Below are 23,670 nucleotides of genomic sequence, written 5' to 3'. Positions count from 1 at the left end.
TTAATCTGCATTTCCATCATGTGTGAGCTCGTGATACCGTTTTGCCTTTGCGCTTCACTTTTCTGTGCGTTTCACTTTATGGCACTGTTTTGACATGGGGGTGGAGTCAGGGGATTGGGGCGTGTACAACGGGCTCGGTGATGCCTCCCTGGAAGTTACATCATTAGCTTGAGACACGGATCAAACATCATGGCCGAGCAGAGGCATGCAGGTGGATCTCAGGTATATAAAGTTGATTGTTTCGATACTTTATTTTACATTTGTGATACTTAATTTTTGTTTTAAAAAAAGCATTAAATGTGCTTTAACAGCGTTTGCTTCAGATAAAAAAGTTAGAGATCAGTTAAAGCGGTGGATTTATTAGACATACTCTCTATCATAGCCAGCATCTGCAGGTTTTTCTCTCTCAATTGATTGATTCTTATGTTTATTTTATAGATTATAATTGTCTATACCATAGTATGTTGTCTTCTAAAAAAAATGTAAACTCCATATTTAGATGTAACATTATCACTGTTAAAGGAGACAATAAATAGATTACAAATAAAAAGTTAAACGATCGTAACAAACGTGCATGTGTTCTGTCTTTAAAAATAAAGTTTTTAAATATAAAATGTTCACATCCCCTATATTCTTAACCCTGCATTATACAGCTATGTGGCATGGGGGCGTGGTCGTGTGTCAGTCTGCGGGAGAGAGAGAGCGGTAAGGCTTGTCACCTGGTTTGTAATTATCTCTAACACCTGTGTCTTGTTGTAGTGATACGGAGAGAGACATTTAAAGGGACGCCAAGTGTCGAGAGGGAGCGAGAGAGTGGATCTAGAAAGCTCCACAGACTGAGTGTGATATTGTTTTGTTTATGTTTACATTTCTACGGCGGTGACCGTCGTATGTTCGTGAAAGAAATTAAAGTGCTGATTTCAAACCTGCTTCGCTGTCTCCTGACTCCTCCATTGCTCAACAAACCTGTTCACAAGCTACTTAAGTTCTTACAATGCTCACAGTAAATGTACGTGTATCTAGGTCAACTCATGTAATGATTTGCCATGTCACATTTAGGGGAGACAATATCCAGATGTCGTGACGAATCTTATTAGTGTTCTGACTCAAAGCTTCGGTCATATTCAGGCAGCTCAGGGTCAGCAGCAGCAGCAACAACAACAACAACAGCTTTCTCCTGGGGCCTGTACCATGAAGCCGGTTTAGGTGGCTAGCCAGCTATGTTCCAGTTTAGCTTCCGCCAACCCTGGGTTTTAGGTACTATGAAAGTAGCTCGGCTTTAATCGGTGTTCGTTGCCATGGTATCTTACGCTGCACGGCTAACCTGCTCCGGGGCAGGTTATGTTCTGGATTCAAGATCTCAGACTGAAGTTTGACCAATCAGCTGTGAGCAAAGAAACATATAGGTGACGCAACTAATTCCCAGCGTCTGTTCTCTGCTGCAATGGCTTCACCTTTTCTCCCAAATCCTGTGGACATCTCCGCGCAAATTGTTAGAGCGAGCACTTCGTAGAGAAAGAGTTTTTAGGGACAGACAAAATCCATTTGACTTTCCCGATACTTACTTGTATGAAAGATACAGATTTTCCGCGGAAGGAATGTCTTATCTTTGTGAACTTCTTGAGCCGCACATAACAAATGTGACTCGTCGAAGCCATGCCCTTACTGTACCGCAAATGGTATGTATTGTGTTGCGTTTTTTGGCAAGTGGTACATACTTGTATGCGGTCGGTGATGCAGAGAATCTAGGGAAAAACACGGTCTGTCGGACCATTTGCAAGATGGTCCTCGCTCTGCAGGGGTACATAAATAGCTTCATTGTGTTCCCTGGACATTTATCGACCATGTCCATAAAAGAGGGATTTTATAAAATTGCCGGTAAAATATCTTGATTGGGTGACATCATATGAACAAATTTAACCTTCCACGTTCGTTTTTTTTCTTCTGCAAAAAAGCACATTTCATACTTAGAAATATATAATGCAATAGTATACAGTAGCTGTTAAGAATGATTTTAAATATATATTTTTAATTCCTATGATAGGATTCCCTAGAGTCATAGGAGCAATAGACTGCACACATGTTGCAATCTCCACAGCTCTAGGAGAACATGAGGCAGATTATGTGAACAGAAAGTCCTTTCACAGCCTTAATGTTCAGGTATTTGAAAAATGTGAAGTTATTTTTATTTGCATTGAGATCAATCTTTAAATAAGTAACTACCAGATAGGACAATTATTTACTGTACATTTCATCTGCAGATGACTTGTGATCATGAATGCATGATCACAAGTTTGGATGCCAAATGGCCTGGCTCAGTGCATGACTCACAAATTTTCCGTGAGTCTATTTTGTGTCAGCGCTTTGAGGAAGGCAAGTTAAAATTGGTACAGTACACTTTAAAGTTTTAATTTGAAAAGCTTACACAATTTTTCCCTTTTCTGTTCTATGACAGGGCTTTTTGATGGCCTGTTGGTAGGAGATCGAGGTTATGCATGCCACAGGTTTTTGCTAACCCCCTATCCTGACCCTCAGACAGGGCCACAAAACCGCTTCGATGTGGCCCTCAGTAAAACCAGGGTCAAGATCGAGATGACCTTTGGCATCCTAAAGGCATGTGTCAACTGCCTTAGGCGTTTAAGGGTGTCACCAGAGCGGGCATCACAGATAGTGGCTGCATGTGCCATTCTGCACAATATAGCCACTATCAGAAAGGAGCGAGTACCACCACAAAACCAGCTTCTCCCTGATGAAATTGACCCCATCACAATTGACCACCCAGCTGGCGCAGCTGTCAGAGATGCAATCACAACACAATATTTTACTTAATAAAAGCACACGGACACTGCTGATAGGTCTAAAACTGTTTTATTGGTCATGTGGCTAGGGAGGAAAGAGAGAAAGAAAAATGACATTAATAAACATTCATAGTGTTCATACAGGGTAACTTGGTTAAAAAAAAAAAAAGTTCACATACTGAGATCTGTTTTTTCCAGCTGTTTGATCTCCAATTTAATTTTTTTAATTTGGAGCCTCCTCAGCTCTCAGCCCAGCTCCTTCAGTGAACAGTCTAGTTCTAGACTCCTTTTGTAAAGGGCCCTGACTGAGTCGGTTTCCACCTGAAACAATTCCACCACAAACAATCATTACACGTTTTCTGGAGGTTGATCAAATCACAAAAAGTGGCATGACTTTCTACAAACATAGGACTGACTGTAATTAAGGGTTTAAAGCATTAAATTGTTCACATTCCTTCTGAAGCCCATTGAGATAGAGGCTTCAGTTTCTGGGGCAGGTTGTGAAAAATCCTACAATAAAAGAGATGTGTAAGAGCCAGTCATTTAATTATGACATTCAAATTTGTGCTATAATAAAAAGCCCAGTGCATTCACCTCAGCAACTGTCTCTGAAGACACAGACAGTGTCTTCATCATTTGGTTCACCCTATAAATTGAAGGCCAATTTAAATCAAAATTGTTATAAAGCAGGTTATGTTCATTGTGTTCTGTCTGGTGTACTGACCTCTGTGCAGGAGACTGTGTGCATGTGTGCTGGCTTCAACAGGGACACTGTATTTCCCTCTACTGTGCAGAACATAGAGTCAGCCATATTTAACTTTTTTTTAAAAACATTAGTAATGCATTGCACACACATACCCAGTGTCACTTGCTTAGAGGAGCCAGCACCAGGGTCAGACTGTACAGCACTTGCAATCCCATCCATAATCGGCCGCCCCTTGTTGTTACTCAGTGCCAACTCCTCCGCCACAGTGTATTCTGGAGGAGGTGGCCCTCCCCAGTTTTCCTTATGTCACACTTTTTTCTGTTTGCTGCAAACAAGTGTTTGTGATTAAATGTTCACAAAAGTAATAAAAGGTTTTGGTAAATACTCACCACTTTGAATTATATTTTTATATTTTGTTTTGATCTGCTGCCAAGAACGTTTGGAGTTGGGGTTGCATCTAAAAATCAATGAATATCAATCTTTCTTAGGATGTAATAGCCTATACATTCACACTTTACATACATCTACACACACACACACACACACACACACACACACACACACACTTATGTATGCATGTATATATCAGCACGAATACACATTTTAATTTTAGCATTTAATACATTTTTAATATGATTATCCTACATAAATTTACATTAATTGTTTAACTTAGCCTCACGCATTAACGCAATCAGCAATCTTCCTCCAAGATTGTTCTCTTGCTTTGGCAGCAGATACAGTGTTACTGCGTGCTTGAAAAACACTCCTATATTCTTCATATTTCTGAATAATAATCTCTTGCTCCTGCGCGGAAAAATATATAGCTCTCGCTCTATCCATATCGAACGCGATTGGTTGTTCAGTGTTGACGTCACTCTTTTATGTGCACGCGCGTGTGGAGTAATCATAGCTTAAGGATCAAAGCCTGAGTTGACAGAGAAAGTTGATGAGCTGCGTCATGGTACCAATAAAGCCTGATTGCATCGGTTTGGTTTTGTCGACTCAAAACCAATCCTGTAACCCTGAGTTTGTTCAACTACCATCATGGTACAGGCCCCTGCTGTTTCTCTGCCTCGAGTATACTCAGCAGGATATAACCAAGTTATCAGCACCTACTCTTAAGAATTAATCTGTTAAATTTGTTTTGCTTTTGCACAATTAACATTATAAGTGTAACTTTATATGATGTTCTTTTATTGTTTGTAGATCGTTTCCTGGGATGCTTATTTGTTACGATCGTTTAACTTTTTATTTGTAATCTATTTATTGTCTCCTTTAACAGTGATAATGTAACATCTATTAATATATTTTTTAATATGGAGTTTACATTTTTTTAGAAGACAACATACTATGGTATAGACAATTATAATCTATAAAGTAAACATAAGAATCAATCAATTGAGAGAGAATAAACTGCAGATGCTGGCTATATTAGAGAGTATGTCTAATAAATCCACCGCTTTAACTGATCTCTAACTTCTTTATCTGAAGCAAACGCTGTTAAAGCACATTTAATGCTAATTAAATAAAAAGAAACAATCAACTTTTTATTTTTTTTATTTTTTTTATTGAACACCAAGAACAGAACAAAAAACAGAATGTACATCTACAATGGCATTGGTAAGTACAGGTAAATGAGTATTAAGCAAGGCACATATCAGTTAAAATAAAATAAAATAAATAAATTAAATATATAAAATAAAAATACAAATACAGAGGGGTCTCTTTATTCCTCTTTTAAGAGCTCAAGGTCTCTTATTATTCCAGCCAATTTCTGGGCCTTTTTACTTTTCATACATTCCAACACTGGAAAGAAATTACAAATCAATTCTCTTTTAAATACAGAAAAATAAGGTTTCGTCTTCATACATTTGGACTTATGAATGAAAAATTTGCCCAGTATCAATATTACATTATATATTAATATTACATAAATTCATTTCTTTTCTCGTCCAACAGCACTCCAAACATAACATGTTTCCTAGCAAAAGTGGGCAGTGAGTGAATCGTTGATTCCAACCAATAAGACATATTTTCCCAAAAAGTATTTGAAGAAAAACAAGGAAAAAAAAGATGATCAGTTAGCTCAGTCAATTTGACAAAAATACAGGCATTTTCTTCCTAATTAAACCGTTGTCTTAAAAATTCACTTGACTGGTATACCCCATTGAAAATTTTTAAATGAGTTTCCTTAAACAATCAACTTTATATACCTGAGATCCACCTGCATGCCTCTGCTCGGCCATGATGTTTGATCCGTGTCTCAAGCTAATGACGTAACTTCCAGGGAGGCATCACCGAGCCCGTTGTACACGCCCCAATCCCCTGACTCCACCCCCACGTCAAAACAGTGCCATAAAGTGAAACGCACAGAAACGTGAAGCGCAAAGGCAAAACGGTATCACGAGCTCACACATGATGGAAATGCAGATTAAAAGGAGCTTTGCAAAGAAAAAGATGTGTGGCAAAATCATTGCTGCCTAAAAATCTGTTGCAGAGATAAAAAAGGATAAAAGTTCTTTAGTTTCTTTTACAACAGTCATTGACTTTTGCAATTAATTATATCTTGGTTTTTGCTATATTTTATTTATATTTTACAATTGTTTATTTTTGTTTGCAAAACTTTCTTTTTTTCTCTCGATACTTTATTTTACGTTTGTGATACTTAATTTTTGTTTACATTTTTTTTTTTTGTTTGCTCAATACTTTTTTCTTTTGCAAAACTTTATTTTATTTTGCAATACTTTATATTTTTGCAAATATATATGGCATGGAATTGATTCCATAGCTTTGAGGTCCTCGCGTGTTTTCTCTACACCGCGGGTCTCACGATCACAAGCGGCCAGTATTGGATCATCAAACAGAGGTAATTGCTATATACCTGAGATCGGTCACGTTCACGTATACACAATCAAAGATACTTCAGTATAGCCCCATGGAATTGCATACACTTGAATGTAACTTAACGTTTTCTTCAGTAGAGGTCACGGCCACTATTACAGATGTAAGTTGACCAACATAACTTCTCTTATAATAGCTTTGGATTGGCCATGCGTGGTTTCCCACGTACACTTATCTGGAGAAACTTCAAATTAAAACAGAGGTAAGACACCCAGATTTAGATTGGTCAAGCAGCGTTTGCTGTTCTAAACGGAAATTCCCTTTTTGTCTTTGCAAACCAAGTACACTTGAATCGATGCCAAATATTAGGCGTCACTAATCTGACGCAGACTTGCGGTAACATACGAATCGTTTAATCTGTTTGGGAAAAGCAATTTCAGAGTCAGTCAGAATAAAATCAAATGTTGACAATTTATTGACCAGGTAACATAATCAATTCATCAATTCCAATTAGACAGTGATAAGTCAAAGTTAGACATTTTATCAAAACATAAGAAATTCGAATTGCAATCACCTGATATAAATTACACACAGTAAACTGTGTGGGCTCCTCTGACTACAGAGAACCCTGAGCAATGTGTCACACCTCCTTAAATACCCAAACCATGGACAAAGGGGATTTTGGGAGTGGTTAGGTTTGGAAGTCCTGGGGACATACCTCCAGAATTATAAAGCATTTGACAAAGACCTTATAACTTTGTTGTCATTAAGTTTACAAACCTAGGAATAAGAGCACTATACCAGACGCACTGAGACATTTAAATGATACCAAACATGTTCCACTAGTTAGATTATTTGTATACATCACATATTGTATTTTGTTGCATGTAGATGGGGGGGGGGGATGTTTGTGCCTAAATTGGCCTGAGGTTAGATAGAGGTCATAGTTTTTATGACTTGGTTCTCGCAGAGTTCTTTCACTTTTACGACCTCTTGATGTCAGCCTTACAAGGCGATCCTAGGCCTACGGAGCTGATGCCACTCCTGTTCCGCTGCCTTCTCTCTTGTGGCAGCCTTAATCTTATAGCGCATTTTTTTAAAGCTTTTAAGGGGAAGTGCTCCTCTTCAGTGCACACTTGCACACATTATGTTGGGTCAAGCTTGTACTCCCCAAGAGACAGCGGTGGGTAAAGCTGCGTTCACACTGCCATCGACACGCAGCCACAAAACAACCTCATCTCATTCATTTTCAATGAGAGCTGGTGACTTCCGCCAACAAGAGCATCGGCGACCGTTGGCGACAGGATGTGGGTGTGTCCAGCGATGCAACACATTTGAGAAATATTTAACTTTATGCAAATGACGAGCGACTTTTGGGAGTGACTGCCAATACAAAAGAAGATGGTAGAGCTCACATTATCCTAATATTTTTATTGTAATATTAATTGTAAAGACATTGTTTATACTCTCCATACACACCACTAGCGACCTAACCGCCAGCCACTGGTGACATGCAGCAACAAAGTTGCTGGCCGTGTTAATGCAGCATAAGGTGGAGGATCTTGTTGCATGTTGACCAACTTTGTGGGCAATATAGGCTGCTGGTAAGAGAGCCAACTCCCCTTTTGTGCTAAGCCAAAAGCTATCTCAATAAGGGTTTTCTCATCACATATGCCCATATTTGCTACTAAGGTTGTCTTTGTAACGTCAAAGTCTGTGTATGTGTCTCCAATCTGTAGCAAAGAGATGTCAAGTAGGTCCCCAACCAAGCCTTTGCAGAATGTAATTGTCATGCACTGAATGAATGTTGGAGAAACATTCGAAGTGTTGCGATAAGTGTACAACAGGGGTATTCAACAATACCACTGAGTGCAGAATGTGATATAGTAATCACTGACGTGCGGTCTGGGTAGGCAAACTAGGCACTGCCTACCCTGCCAAAATTCAAAAATAAAATGTTTATTAAATTGTAAACTTGTATTTGTATTTTTACTTTTTATTCTTGTGATTTATATATGCAATTTGTGTGTTATTCCAATTGTTTAGACGTTATGATGACAAATGTAGCAGTTACGCATAATCAACTAAAAACAAATGGTAGAATAAGCAGTGCTTTTACGGTCCATTCATTGCAGGCGACAAGTGGAAAACCCATGTTAGCATGCGCGCTCGATCCTGTATTCTTTAACATGTACGGCAAAAAGCACAAATCTGCTGTGCCTTTTGACGTAAATATGTTATGCCCGTAATCATCTCCGTTACGTATCAGACATGGACCAATTAAAATCGAGATATTCCTGGACATTTGCGTAGCTAACGTCATTACACCACAGCGAGCGTACATGCTTAATCCCCGCCTTAATCAAAATGACAGCACCGGCCGTAATCACGGAATTAAGAAATTTTTCCAAGATCGATTTTAATTCCAAATATGAGTTAATTGCAAGAGGGAGGTCTACGCCAGCCTTAGATGGACTAGTACAGCAAAAGGGCCCAAAAATTATCCGATCATTTCAAACTGATTGGTATGTAAGAAAAGATTAGATTAGATTATCTAATGAAGATATATTAACAAAATCGTATATATTATATAAAACATATATAAAATACATATACATTTCTTGATATGTACACGATATACATCCTGATTTGTACATTTCTTGATATGCCGCACTTGTGCGTAACGTTCTTACGTATTATTAGCTAAAACAATAAATCAGGTAATCTGGCTTTCATAACTCAGTGCCTAGCCTCTTTAAGACATCACCGCACATCACTGATAGTAATAACATTTACCATACTGCCTGTGATCCTGTAGATTTTATAATCTTGCATGATGTATTAATTACAGTAATATGAGCTTTTTTTTTTTATTATTATAGAACAATTACAACAAAAATACATACAGAGGATCACAATGTACTTACTGTTACAATCATAGTAGCATCAAAGTATATAAACAGAAAAGATAGAGGAAAAAACAACAAATAACAATAAACCAAATAAAGCCAGGGGATAACCTAAAATGGATTAACAAGAGTTTTAAAAGGTTTTGAGTTTTCTATACATTCCTTTTGCCTTTTTATTTCTTGCATCTTTTAGAGTCTCAATATAATTAATCAGTTCAGTTTTAAACGGTATGATGTTAGGTTTATTGTTTGCCCATTTTTGTTTGTGTATATGATATTTTCCATATATAATTAACAGATTAATCACCACATTTTCTTCTAAACTCTTATTCTTATACAATAAAAATATATCTTTACCAGTTAGCTGAATTTTTAATTTTGTGTGTTAAAGTATTAGATATTCAATATCAAGCCAAAGAAAATTGGGTAAACACATGTTCAAAGAATAAATGTTTTATGGATTCTTCCTCTAAGTTACAAAAGAGACATGTAGTCTCCATGTCTCTAAAAAATCTTGAGACTACTTGTCTCACTGGGTAAATTAAATGAATAAGTTTATATGTGATTTCTTTAACTTTATTGGTGAGACAGTATTTACTAGGTAACTTCCAGACCTCTTTCCATTCAATTTGATTATACAATGAATTCCAATATGGTTTGCATTTAGGTAACAGTGTATTTCTGCATATTGTTTTTATAAAGAAGTTGTTCTATTTAAAACCTCCACACCATTAATACTTCTGTGAGCATTAAAACACTCAGAGGATATATCACCTGATAAGAGTTGAATAAGGCCACCAGGAATGGCATCAAAAACTATTGAAAGTTACTGGAATCTTATAGTAATTAAGGAATTCACAATAATTAAAAAAGTTGTCCATTACTATTAAATAACTGTCTCACCAGTACAATACCGTTATCGTACCAGTTTCTAAAAAATAAAGATTTGTCTTTAAATACAATATTCTTGTTATTCCAAATTACATATTTGTGTGGAGAGAAGTTATGTTTATAAATGAGCATCCATAATAAACAGACCTGTCTATGAAAACAAGATAGCTTTATCGGAACACCTGATTCCTCCTTCCATGAGCTATGTGCATCTTAGTCTTGTGATGACCATTTTGTTTATTGGCCCAGATTTCAATCCCTGACAAACAAAAAAAACAACAACAACAACAAAATAATATCTACATTAAGAGACAAGAAAATTAAAAGAAAGAAAACACAAAATACTAACTAGTCAGGCAAAATGTGTGATATATTACATATGACTGCCAATTTCAAAACAATGAGAGCAAACAAATTGCATTTAATAATTCATTGCTGTCCTTCTAAGGATCCTGATCATTACAAGTTGGACTGTGGTATTGACAAAACATGCTTCCAATACAGTTGTCTTATTGTTTATATTTTAATATCACTAATACAGGAGTCGCGTCTCAACACTTACAGCTGTTCTGGACTTGTGTCATTGCTGCTCTGTCTCAGTGGAGGATTCGACAGGGGGCACAAACTGCACATCAAGCTCTGAATAATGTGCTTTTTGAAACAGCAAAGCAACAACATGGTTGCACACTGCTGTACAAGCTACAAACGAGCACTGATTTGATACGAGGATGACAGGGTCCGAATCACGAAGAACAATACAAAAGTATATGTATACAAAGTATACAATTGATATTGGGCAAGTTTGGCAATGCCATTAATACAATAAACACAATTTATTCAAACAAAATTTGTTAATACTGTGTGTAATAGAGGGATTTTTATTTTGGGAGGCCTGATTATGAATAAAATGGAATAACAGGTGGCACTCAAGAATCAAGGATTTACAGTCAGTCAACTATACCCCAGTAGCCTCACTAGCCTCTTCTTTTAACAAGCAGAAAAACAACAACAATGAACTTGGAACAACTGTGCATGCATTTACCAAGCATCTCTGGATAAAAAAGGGACTTGGTCATGATCACAGATTCATCTAATTTTATTCCAACTCTAAAACGCTTGATAAAAAAACTGTCCCTGAACTGCAACAGACTGAGAACTTGAACAGAGCACCCAAACATGCCTAACGTTACTCTCAGGCTGTGTGGCTTCTCGCTTTTCCTCATAGACCTGTGACACGCTGCCCTGATGCTGTCAGCACCATTCAGCCTGTCTTTATTTGACACTGATGAAAATAACAATGTGATTATGTAGATCCATAGCATTAGCTAGCTAGTGACATATTGTACAGCATTTCCGTTCGGGACTACTAGTCGCATATGTATGAGGAAGCATATCGTTTAAATCCCTTATCCATTTCGGTGGCAGGAGTTGTAGATGTCAAGCTGCATATGCGATGGACATCGGTTATGCTCATCTTTGGTAGTTCCTGAAAGCATCTTAAGTAAAACAGCATCATGACCTGTTTTGGAAGTTTGTTGCGCATAACCCTCATTTTTATTTTTGAGCGAATTTGAGGTGTGGGATGTCAACGGAGAACAAAAAAATGGAATATGGTCACAGTGGAAGACATAGATGGGAGCTGTTTGATCATGTAAGTAAAGTTAACTTATATCTGTTACGTTCTCGTGTTGTCTGCCCTGTGTTCTCTGTTTTCACTAGTCACGTTTATGTCACCTTTCAGTGTGGTCCACCCCGTGTTTTCCGTTTCACCCTCGCCAGTCACGTCCCATGTCACTCTTCCTTGTTGTCCGTCCCGTGTTTTCCGTTTCACCGAACACGCTCCCTGTCATGTCTTCCTTGTTGTCCGCCTGTGTTTCACTGTCTCTGTTAGAACTACACTTCCCTTCTTCCTCACTCCTCATCACCGCCGTCACAGCGTTATTGTCCGCACCTGTCGCCTATTTTGTTATCACAGTGTCGATCTATTTAAACCCTGTCGTTTCCTCTCTCCGTTGTCGATCATTGTCGTTTCATGTTCGTGCTCCTCGTGCCTATGTTCCTGTACGCTCCTTGTTCTTGTTCCCTAGAGTACCCAGTTCGTCCGAGGTTAATCCTGCCGTTCTTCAGCCCTCCATGGATGTTTGCTGTCTGTTCACTCCTGCACCCCTTCTGTCTATTATCCAGTGTTCCAGTTTAGTTTTTCCCACCGTGGACCTTTTATTTCATCCTGTGTTTGTTTATTTCATCAAGACACTAATAAAGCCGCATTTGGATCCACACCCCCGTCTACCTTCTCCTCCTTCCACACAAGCGTTACAATATCTTGCAAAAATTCCTTCTGTTTTAAACCAGTAATTAAGTAAATCTGTCAGTTCACTGAAAAGTTTTAATGTAGTCTAACATACATTTATAATTTCATCATGCGTGTGTGAGACAACAAATATTGTGTATACTGTTAGACAGCTTGGCTAATCATGTCATTAAATAACCAATATTGTATTTAATGAATGAAAACCAAACAATACATCTAAGTTGGAATGAATCAAAATTTATGTAAAGTTTCTTGCACATATATACATTATATATATATTCACTTCTTATTCTAATTACAGAGATTACAGTATAACCAAGGCAATAAGGTGATAATTGAGGGAAAGTTTAGTAAAAATGTTACTATTGGTTGTTCCTTAGAGCAGGGGTTTTCAAACTGGGGTCCGCAGAGGCGTTTCCAGCATTGAAGGACATCCGGGGCTTAGCCCAGACATTTATTTTCACACTAGCAACCACTTCTCTGTAGTCCAAAGCTGGTGAGAGGGTATTCTTTGAGTTTTGCTCTGGCTGGGTCTGTTTCTACAGTTCCTAAATCTTCCACTCTAGTACTATCCTCGACTAACTCATCCTCTCTCCTCCCTGAATCATCTGTGATGCAAAAGAACAGATACAGCACATAACTTATTGCAAATCAGCTTCACACAACTAATTCATCAAGTGCTACTTATGTCAAATTATAGACCAATACCATTGAAGAAAATGTAAAGAGCAGATCAGTGGGATTGACCTTAGATCTATCATGATTCTTGAATTTTCATGTACATTAACATAAAGTCATCACAAAAGAGTTATATTATAGTGAGTAAAGTGAGGTAAAAAAATATTGAATATAAATAATTTATATTTTTTGACATAAATAGTCAAAATGATGTATAAGATCCTAAGTTAAAGCAATACATGAATGACTTTAGTCTAAGTTCAATGACACACCATGGCACCGAACTGTATATAATTCTCATCATCTCTATGAGAATAATTCATCTGTCAAAATCCTTTCATTAGGATCATTGAGATAAACAATGTTTCACTTTTAAATTTCTCTAAAGTAAAGTGACTGATTAATTGTTACCAGTTTCCATGCCTGATTCTGGCACAGCTGCTGCTGCTGCTGCTGCTCCTCAGTCTGTTGCTCATCTTTGCTACCATCTACAAAATCATTTAATCAAATCAAAGTGTATATTTACTACAAACTAATATCACAAAACATGTCACACATACATTTTATGCTAATGCTTATTGGTTATCCTTAGAGAAAACAACACCTGATAAATAAGAAAAGTACGCTCTGCACAGGTCTCGAACCAACGTTCCTGAAGTGGGACTCTGGTGCACTAACAAGAATGCTAGAGGATACAATCTGTAATGTCAGTCGCTAGTGCACCTCTTGAGGACAGGAGAGTGAGGCCTACTGTGGGTGAAAGCCTGCCAGATGATGATCTTCAGACTTTAAGGACAAAAAAAAATTTAATTCTTACCCACTGACTTGTTTCGGAAAAATCCACAAAGCCTCATTTGCTTCATTTTTGCGGTCTTTCCTGCTAATTGCCGTTAACTCGCCACTAAGTAACGTTAGTTGATGTCAACGACTGTGCAAGCTCCTCCCCTACCTGCTGCATATTCAACAGAGAGGAAGGAACGGAGTCGCCCATAGGCTACCGACAGCAAAGTAACTTATTCTATAGGCTAGATTATTTTTAAGACCTATGTCTATTTTTACAGGCTGTATGCAGTATGTGCAAAGCCAAAGCACGATGAAATAAGGCAAATTATGATTTCGGGGGTTTACATAGGCTATTGTCCGGTTTCATAATACATTCGGGGCTGAAGCCCCGGCAAAATCGGCTGACGCCGCGTCTGCAGCGCCCGTTTGGAGGTCGAAAGTGACATGAGCCTGGCTCTCACTAAAATGAAACCACGCATTGACAAACTGTGTAGAAGCCACCAGGCTCATCCATCCCATTAGGACATCTTGAATCAGTGAATGTGGTGTTGTTTAGTTTGATTCACATGTTTGAATATGCAAATGCTGCCCTTCAGGTTTAACTTTTCATCTACCAGTGCATTAATACTGTGAAAAAATGTATCCTGTTCAGTTAATGTATATATTTTTTAATTGTTCAGAAATACAAAAAACTACAGAAGCTAGACACAATTGTTAATTGTGAGAATTATTTTTGGCTATAATGAGTTACACAACAGATTACATGCCAGAGGAGATACGAAAACAAATGCATGATCATACGTTATGCATTTCAGAATATAATGTGTATGTTTTAATCACCTTTACATAATGTGTAAAGGCATCATACATAGTATTGGTTACAATATGAAACAGTACCTCCTACTGAAATATCTACCTATTTGCTTGACTGTCAAAGAGCTAACATTGATTGTGTGAGTTGGTTGTGCCAGATCAGCAAAGAAAAATAACTAGATAACCATGATTGTTAATTAATAAATAATCAGTTTGTGAAAAGTGTCGTAATCAGTTAGTTACAATTAAACATGCCAACGAATCATTTGGATTTGTCCCAGACAAGTTTATTGAAACTATAATTATTTTAATTACTTAGCTTCATAGATTCAACGTCAGTATCTGATTTTAGACAAATGACAACAACAAACACACAAGAAGCAGCAGCTGAACACACATGAGTCACAAACAGACACGGAGCGTGTGCTTCAATCTGCCCAAAACAACTCCTGTATGAAACAGTCCACAAGTCCCTCAGTGATGCTCATTTCATTAAAGTCATTATCAAAGTGTGTGTTGAAAACACAGAAGACGCGTTCAATCAAATATAATCATTTCTGCATGAAAATCACATCCAAATCACACGCGGTCTTTTCCAATAGCTGGTGCGCGATGTGGATTTGAAGTTTAGACATGAAACTAAAAGTTTCCTCGTCGCGCGTTTTAGTCTCCAGATAAAGCGCAGAACTCCTGCTCTGTGTTCACATTGTTTTCACTCCATTAAACTGTTTTATCGCTCCAGTTTTGCTCTAAATGTGAGAGGAGAAAACACAAGCGCGAGCGGCTCTCGGAGGCACACAGACGCAGTCACGAGCGGATTGAGTCTTTCAGGTTCTCATGAGGGTTTTAAGAGCGCAGCGCCGCTCAGTCGCTGTTCATTACTGCACTCAGTGCTCGTGTGTGTTTGTGAGATTACAGATCCGATCAGAGAGATGGCAGAAACCGCTCCAGCTGCAGCCGCCCCGCCGGCCAAATCGCCCAAGAAGAAATCTGCTGCCAAACCCAAGAAAACGGGTCCAAGCGTCGGTGATCTCATAGTCAAAACTGTGACCGCGTCCAAGGAGAGGAGCGGCGTGTCTCTCGCCGCCCTGAAGAAAGCTCTCGCCGCCGGTGGATACGATGTGGAGAAGAACAACTCCCGCGTCAAGATCGCCGTTAGGAGTCTGGTGACTAAAGGGACTCTGGTGCAGACCAAAGGGACCGGCGCCTCCGGCTCATTCAAGCTCAACAAGAAACAATCCGAGAGCACGAAGAAACCCGCCAAGAAAGCCGCTCCTAAAGCCAAGAAGGCCGCAGTCAAGAAACCCGCCGCTGCTAAGAAGCCCAAGAGTGCCGCGGCTAAGAAACCTGCCGCCAAGAAATCTCCCAAGAAGGCGAAGAAACCAGCAGCCGCTAAAAGGCAACGAAGAGCCCCAAGAAGGCAAAGAAACCAGCAGCCGCCAAGAAAGCAGCCAAGAGCCCCAAAAGGCCAAAGTTGTCAAACCCAAAACGGCAAAGGCTAAAGCAGCCAAGCCTAAGAAAGCAGCTCCCAAAAAGAAGTAAATGATCTTCCGAGTTTCTCCCTCAAAACGGCTCTTTTAAGAGCCACCCACTATTTCATATAAAAGAGCAACACCTTTGTATTTTATATTTATTTTGTGATGTTTTATTAGATTGGTTGTGAGAGGACACAATTGCTCCTGACTATGACTGTAATAAACCAAAAACACCAAAATCAAAAAAACAGCATATTCAGAAAACATCAAACGTGATATTCAGTTTAAGTTTCACCCGCCTGACAAGTTGAGTGTAAAATCAGTGTTTCATAAAACTAAAATGAAGGTAATTGCACCAACATCTTGCATCTGACAACATTTTATATGAATAACTGCATCGATTATGACTATATCACTGAAATATCAAATTTACTTCAGGTCAGATATATTTGACCATATTATTATTATCGATATTGTCTTTTACATTAAACTGGATTTAAAACTCGTTCAGCTGGAAGTTTCTCATGAACACAGAATGTAGTGGAGAAAAAGAGGGAGGAGTTTAGAGTTCGGAGGGAAGTTATGTGATTGGTTAGAATGTTTTACAGACTCCAGCCAATAGACGACTGACTGCCTGCTTTAAAAACTGTTGACAGCGTCACAGTGAGTATTCTGTTTCTACAGTGTGTTGAAATAGTTTAATCTGAACATGAGCGGCAGAGGTAAAACCGGCGGTAAAGCGAGAGCGAAGGCTAAGACTCGCTCATCCAGGGCGGGACTGCAGTTCCCCGTCGGTCGTGTGCACAGACTGCTCCGCAAAGGAAACTACGCTGAGCGCGTCGGCGCCGGTGCTCCGGTGTATCTGGCCGCTGTGCTCGAGTATCTCACCGCTGAGATCCTGGAGTTGGCCGGAAACGCCGCTCGGGACAACAAGAAGACCCGTATCATTCCCCGTCACCTGCAGCTGGCAGTGCGGAACGACGAGGAGTTGAACAAACTCTTGGGTGGAGTGACCATCGCTCAGGGTGGGGTGCTGCCCAACATCCAGGCTGTGCTGCTGCCCAAGAAGACCGAGAAACCCGTGAAGACCAAGTAAACGGACTGAAGTCTGTCACAAACACAAAGGCTCTTTTAAGAGCCACACACTTGAACTATGAGAGAGTGAATTGTTCTTTTATTCACGTTTCATTGGCCATTTATTACACACTTGCATGAAATAAATGGAAGGGAACCTTTAAAAAAATCAACTGCAGATTATATTGTTTTAAGCGCTGTTTTCTCACATAATGTGAAACAAAGTGATTGAATGACAGATGCAGTTGTGGGATCCGTGTAGTATAAATAATCTACACATTTTAACCCAATATATTTGTCTACGTTTTAATCCTGCCCCAAGTACGCAAATGCGTTAATGAAGTATTTCTTATAATTAAATCTGCTACTGCTATTACCTGCTTATTAGTTATTACAATTCATCATGCTACATTCATAATTTTAAATAAATGAATTATAGTACTCGAGTATAAAAGCTGGACAAAGAAACGTGAAGCGTTTATTTAATGCGCATTGAGGTAAACTGAACTAACGATTTTGAGCGGGAAACTGTCGCCGCTTGTTTGAAAAGTCGTGCCGCACAGTCATTGGTCAACTGTCATGCGTACACGTTCACATCAGCCAATCACACGCCTCTAAACCCTCACCACACTGGGCGCGTGTTCGCACACGGCTTTAAATAGCAGCGGTGTGTCGCTGTTCTTCATTTATTGTGTTGAACGGAGAAGAGAATCTCGTTATCATGGCAAGAACCAAACAAACCGCTCGCAAGTCCACCGGTGGAAAAGCCCCGAGGAAGCAGCTCGCTACTAAAGCCGCCCGCAAGAGCGCCCCCGCCACCGGTGGAGTCAAGAAGCCTCATCGTTACAGGCCCGGTACCGTGGCGCTGAGAGAGATCCGCCGTTATCAGAAGTCCACTGAGCTGCTGATCCGCAAACTGCCTTTCCAGCGTCTGGTGAGAGAAATCGCTCAGGATTTCAAGACGGATCTGCGCTTCCAGAGCTCCGCCGTCATGGCCCTGCAGGAGTCCAGCGAGGCTTATTTGGTCGGTCTGTTCGAGGACACCAACTTGTGCGCCATCCACGCCAAGAGGGTCACCATCATGCCCAAAGACATCCAGCTGGCCCGCCGCATTCGCGGAGAGCGCGCTTAAATCCACAGCGACGTCATTCACATCAGCCACAAAGGCTCTTTTAAGAGCCACTTCATTTACCCTCAAAGAGTCGATTTTCCAGTCCGTTTGTAATTGTTGGTAGATTTTAAATTTCGAAGTTAGTTAAAGTCAACTCTATCGGTCATTGTCAGGTGACGTCACACTCGTGAATCGCGAAGTGCATTATGGGCGTAGCCGCCATTTGTAAGGTATCAATGCTGGTGTATTCTGCTTGGAGAATTGTGTTCATAAATGTGATAAAATGGTGCGTTCTCGTGTGATGGGCTGCAATAGTAAGTCACGACAGAAAGGGTTACAAACTGAACAACGGGGAAAGGTTTTTTATTAGCTTTCCCACTTTGAAGAAAGGACATGGACAGCATGTCGCGGACGTAACAAAAAGGCGTCGGATGGCCTGGGTTGGAGCTGTGCGACGCAAAAACATCACCTTTGCAAACATATCTCCGTTTATGTATGTCTGCTCTCAACATTTTCATAAAGGTAAGACATAAAGGTGATGATGTTGACACATTTAAAGTATTAGTCTTTTATTGTTTATACTGTAAAATGTTATGCAATCGTCTTTTACAGGGCTATAAAATAATTGTTTTACTTCACCACAGCACTTATTATTTTTGGGGTTTGTACCTTACTTTGTACTTTACTCAACTGCAATGTCAACTAAATGGATATAGATTTAGAATGGAAAAAGGTACATTTAAAAATTTGTAAGGCTTGAAATTTAACGTTACTCACTGTTTTTGCAGAAAATTAACTTCACTTCGGTGTGACTTGCAGTCTGAAATGTGAAGCACTGTTTTAATACTTTCTCGGTATTAAAATATTTTTTAGCTGAATTATATTTGCTCAGTGTCTGTACTAATACTTTAGTATAATCTATGATTAATGTTAACACTTTTGGTCCCATGTTTTGAAGATAAAAACTTTCATGTTATTGCAGGTCAACCTGCATATGAGATGATGGAGACTGACCCAGACTGGGCACCCGCCCTCCATCTGGGTCACACAGAAATCTCTCACACCAACACTACATGCTCGGCAAGACAAATTAAGAGGGAGGAAAGAAAAAACACACTGCAGCCAGCTGAAGGAGGTGGCGAGCGAAACTGAGGAGACACAAGAGGCTGATGGAGATGTGCCACATGCTGAGGAGACAAGCGGCTGGAGATGGTGAGCAACACACTGAGGAGACACATGATGCTGTAGGACATGGCAAGCAACACACTGAGGAAGGGACCCACACAACTCCGGGGATGGCTGTGACACAAACAGAATGTAACTTATGTGTGCACAGATCTGCAGAAGTTGGAAGAAAACATACAGCTGCGACGTGAACTTGATGAGCACAGGATGTCTGATAGTTTTTTTGGAGACAATGATGATAAAGTTAAGTACTACACAGGACTGCCAAACCTGGGAGCCTTTATGGCCTTACTAAATTTTTTGGTGCCTCATGTCAGACCAAAAGATGAAAGTTCTTAGTCCATTTCAAATGCTTCTCACAACCTTTATGCACCTCAGACTGGATCTGCCTGCACAACATCTAGCCCATCTTTTTCGTGTTTTCCCAAAGACCGTATACAGAACATGTCATGAAATTGTGTCATTTATGTATGCAAACCTGAGCCATTCCATCATATGGCCAGAAAGAGACACTTTTAAAAATTATGCCTCACCAATTTGTGGAGTCCTTTGGACGCAGAGTAGCAGTGATCATTGACTGTTTTAAGATTTTCACAGAGAAACCATCAAATCTGAAAGCACGTGCTCAAATGTTTTCCAGCTACAAGCACAATCACATTATGAAATATTTGATAGGTATTACACCGAAGGGATCTATTTGTTTCATATCAAAAGGGTGGGGTGGCCATACAAGTGATAAACGCATTACAGAAAATAGTGGTTTTCTTGAAAAATTGTTGCCAGGGGACATTGTATTGGCTGATAGAGGTTTTGATATAAAGGAAAGTGTTGGCATGTTGTGTGCAGAGGTCAAACTCCCAGCCTTTACAAGGGGTTACTGTCAGCTAGCTGCAAGAGATGTGGAGGAGACAAGAAAAGTAGCTCACCTAAGAATCCATGTTGAAAGAGTGATTGGAAATATTTGTCAAAAATATAACCTTTTAACAGGAACCATACCCATCAACATGATCCTCCCATGTGAAGGTGAGGATATCACATTTTTAGATAAGATCGTCCCTGTCTGTTGTGCGCTGACAAACCAATGTCCAACTGTAGTGTAGTACAGTGGTTTTCAACCCTTGTCGTGGGGTCCCATCATTTTGCACTTTTTTTTTTTTGTCTGATGTTCTGAAGTTAAACTTAATTTCAATGTATGCAACTTTGTTTGTACTCCTTCCACTGTGTCCATCTATTGCAATGTGCTGATGCTTTATCCTGCTTGACCAGCCTTGCATTAACAATAAAGCATGTTTGACAAAAAAATTCATAAATGTATTGTTTTTTTTATTCACTTTGACAGCTAAATAAAGTATGAAAACGAACACATTGGTAAGGCTTAATACTTGCATATTTTGACAATTACAATAATGTTAACTGTTCAAATCACATGAACCGAATATTATATAATTTATATATTTGTGAATGCAAGTAATCACTAACATTAAAGTGCAGAAACTAACACTTTAGGTCATGCCTTTTTTTTAGCATTGTATGTTTTAAAACAAACATGTTTTTGATATGTCTAACCTGAACAGTGTCAACAACAATACTTTGAGAAAAACCTGAGTGTGTTTGCTTAAAGGAAAACGTATAACATGCGAGACAGCAGCTTGGGCTTATGTGGAACAATGAGAACGGATCCAAATGTCGTCTTCGGCAGGTGCATGTTGTAGCCCCACACAAGTTAGATGAAACCACACAATTATGCAGTTTTGGTTGTCACAGGCTACCATGTCGTCCTTGCTTTCTGGTCCACGGCAAATGCACCACAACTTCTCAACACTATGTTATCTTATGTACCTCTACTCTTGCAATCTCTTTAATTCTCACTCAGTCAGTCGCGATACCTCAAAAATGGCGCCACGGTGACGTCACACACAACAAACCCACGTGTCTGACAAAGACCTATTTGCCTTATTCACCTGGCGGCCATTTTGAAAACTCGAACGCCGTTGAGGGGTACACAAACCTGGAATTTTGACTCCGACGCAGCAGCACCAGCAATGGAAACTCCAGTGTGGACCACCAGTCTTTCCTGTCTGCCTGAATTAACAGTACAAAATGTGGAGCAGTGGGCCAGTACCGACTGCAACATCCCCCGGGCTGTGTTAATTAAGGGATACAGTAACTGGATCGAAGGATTTATCCACGACATTGAAGGTATGAATGGACGCTAATGTACCTCAGTTTCTGCTAGCTTGTAGCAACTAGGGGTAAGTTAAGGTTAGTAAGCTGTAAGTGATATGGAGTTGTTGACTGTGTATGATGTTAGATTTTATTTAACACTTAACATGTCTTTTTAATCGACAGTCAATAAGAGCCCATCACACATATTTGTGAAGGCTAGGTCTTTTCCCTCAGTGCGGAAAAATGAGGCACCTTACAACATACAGGTGCTAAGTGGACAAACTGCTCAGTTCGCAGAGCAGTGCCACAGTTAAACCAGCTTGCTAAATGTTCATTATGAGTTTATATCAACAATGTACCTTTCCCTGTCTGACTGAAAATAACATGTTGATTTTATCTCATTAACATGTTATCTGTAGTTGATGTAGTCACATAAGCTTCATTGATATCTACTCAAATATTATCTTGTTTCAAATTAGCAAAGCCAGACAGGGCTAGGTGCATGTTGCTATTGCGTGTTCACAATGATAGTGTAATAAAATCAGGTAAGTGATAAGGTAAGGTAAGTACATGTTCATGTTATTCATGTTAAGATAAGAGTTGCTCAGTTCTTGGAGCAGTGTAGTTATCCAGGGTTGAGGAAGGTTCTTCAAAATGTAATTAGCTTACAAATCACTTGTCTGTTTAAAATTGGCATATGGAATTCATACTGTTCAATCTTAATATTAGCTTTTCCACAACCCTGACTTTTTTGTACAATGAGTGCCCAAGATATTAGGTATCTTTCAAGTTGTGTTCGCAAGTATCACAGCTGTAAACAACCTACCACTACCAGCATGTAGCTGTAATAGTTTCATGGCAGATCATTTAAATGCCAGATGTACCTAATTCATTGCACACTCAGTGTATGTAAATGTGTGTGTGTGTGTGTGTGTGTGTATATATATATATATCCTCTTCCCAATCCTGTAAAATTAGCCTAAAACGCCTAATCAAGGCATACCCGAAGTAAATTTAAAGCTGTTCTTGAACCGTTTGGAGTACATGCATGGTTTTGGTCACATTTGAAAGGGGGCACTCTGAAGTTTTTTCTCCAGCTGTCAGAATTACTGTAAGTGCTACTGATTTTGAGTAATAGAAGTTTGAACACAATGAAATAGAATTTTTTTTCCGCCTGAAATTTTTTTGCATACAGATGCCTGCAGATGACTATAACTTGTAGCTATTAGCTTGAGAACACAATGGGATCACAGCATGAATCCTTACCTAGTCCAAGTTCAAATGTTATAACAATATCATAAAAAATGAATATTTTACACATGTTTTTCTAAGGGTACACCCAGGCGTTTTACAAAAGTGCCTTTTGGATACTCCAAAAGGTCACTTTGGAAACCTAGGACAAAAAGGCTGCAACTTTTGAACGCTTCAACGTACAGTCATAATTTTGGGCTCTAATGAAAGATGACACTTAGAGCTATCATATTCCATATCCAGATCCACTATTAGTTTTGCTGACACAGAGTAACTGATGCATAAACACATTAGAGTGCCTTTTCCCTTCTTGAAACTAAATGTTGTGCATATAAAAGAGTCAAAACTAGTGCTATGGTGGACAATTTGTTTATATAAAAAATACACAACAAACTATTTACATTAATTTTTACATAAAGTATTTACAAACCATTATAAAATTGTACATGTTTCTAGCAACATGCCAGTCATTGTAGCAGTCACATTTGGGTACAAAGCACATAGGCACAACACAGGAGAGTACTTCACTGGTGTCTTTGCATGACACTGCCTGCACTTCAGACGACCAGCGGTGCAAGATTTGGTGATGTGCAACGGCCTGTGATGTGCTCTTCGTGGAGCAGGAGATACTGGGTCTGGCTGTGGAGTGAGACCCCAACTCTGCCAGCTCCTCAGCAA

The 23,670-nt window shown here is 39.2% G+C and overlaps 3 protein-coding genes and 2 pseudogenes across 4 annotated transcripts in view; 4 read left to right on the top strand and 1 right to left on the bottom strand.

Moving 5' to 3' along the window:
* Positions 1 to 23,670, bottom strand: part of LOC127648401 (histone H2A-like) — a 374,379-nt gene that overhangs the window by 275,104 nt on the left and 75,605 nt on the right. The gene's annotated exons all lie outside the window — the stretch shown is intronic.
* LOC127618756 (putative nuclease HARBI1) lies at positions 1,445 to 2,829 on the top strand (annotated as a pseudogene).
* On the top strand, positions 15,646 to 16,272 carry LOC127648234 (histone H1-like; annotated as a pseudogene).
* Positions 16,915 to 17,301, top strand: LOC127648470 (histone H2A). The gene has a single exon (XM_052133169.1). It carries the CDS (start codon positions 16,915 to 16,917, stop codon positions 17,299 to 17,301), a length of 387 nt encoding a protein of 128 aa, XP_051989129.1.
* Positions 17,991 to 23,670, top strand: part of LOC127648178 (histone H3) — a 1,095,985-nt gene continuing 1,090,305 nt past the window's right edge. Inside the window, exons 1-2 of one of the 2 annotated variants that reach the window (XM_052132781.1) lie at positions 17,991 to 18,912; positions 19,373 to 20,866. In XM_052132781.1, the coding sequence (XP_051988741.1) occupies positions 18,001 to 18,411 (411 nt within the window). In that variant the 5' untranslated portion in view covers positions 17,991 to 18,000 and the 3' untranslated portion in view covers positions 18,412 to 18,912; positions 19,373 to 20,866. Of the gene's footprint in view, positions 18,913 to 19,372; positions 20,867 to 23,670 lie in introns of those variants that run through there. The other variant, XM_052132788.1, reaches the window with a different exon arrangement.

Source organism: Xyrauchen texanus, chromosome 1 (genome assembly GCF_025860055.1).
Source record: "Xyrauchen texanus isolate HMW12.3.18 chromosome 1, RBS_HiC_50CHRs, whole genome shotgun sequence".
Lineage (NCBI taxonomy): Eukaryota > Metazoa > Chordata > Actinopteri > Cypriniformes > Catostomidae > Xyrauchen > Xyrauchen texanus.
This window is presented reverse-complemented; position numbering and strand designations above follow the sequence as displayed.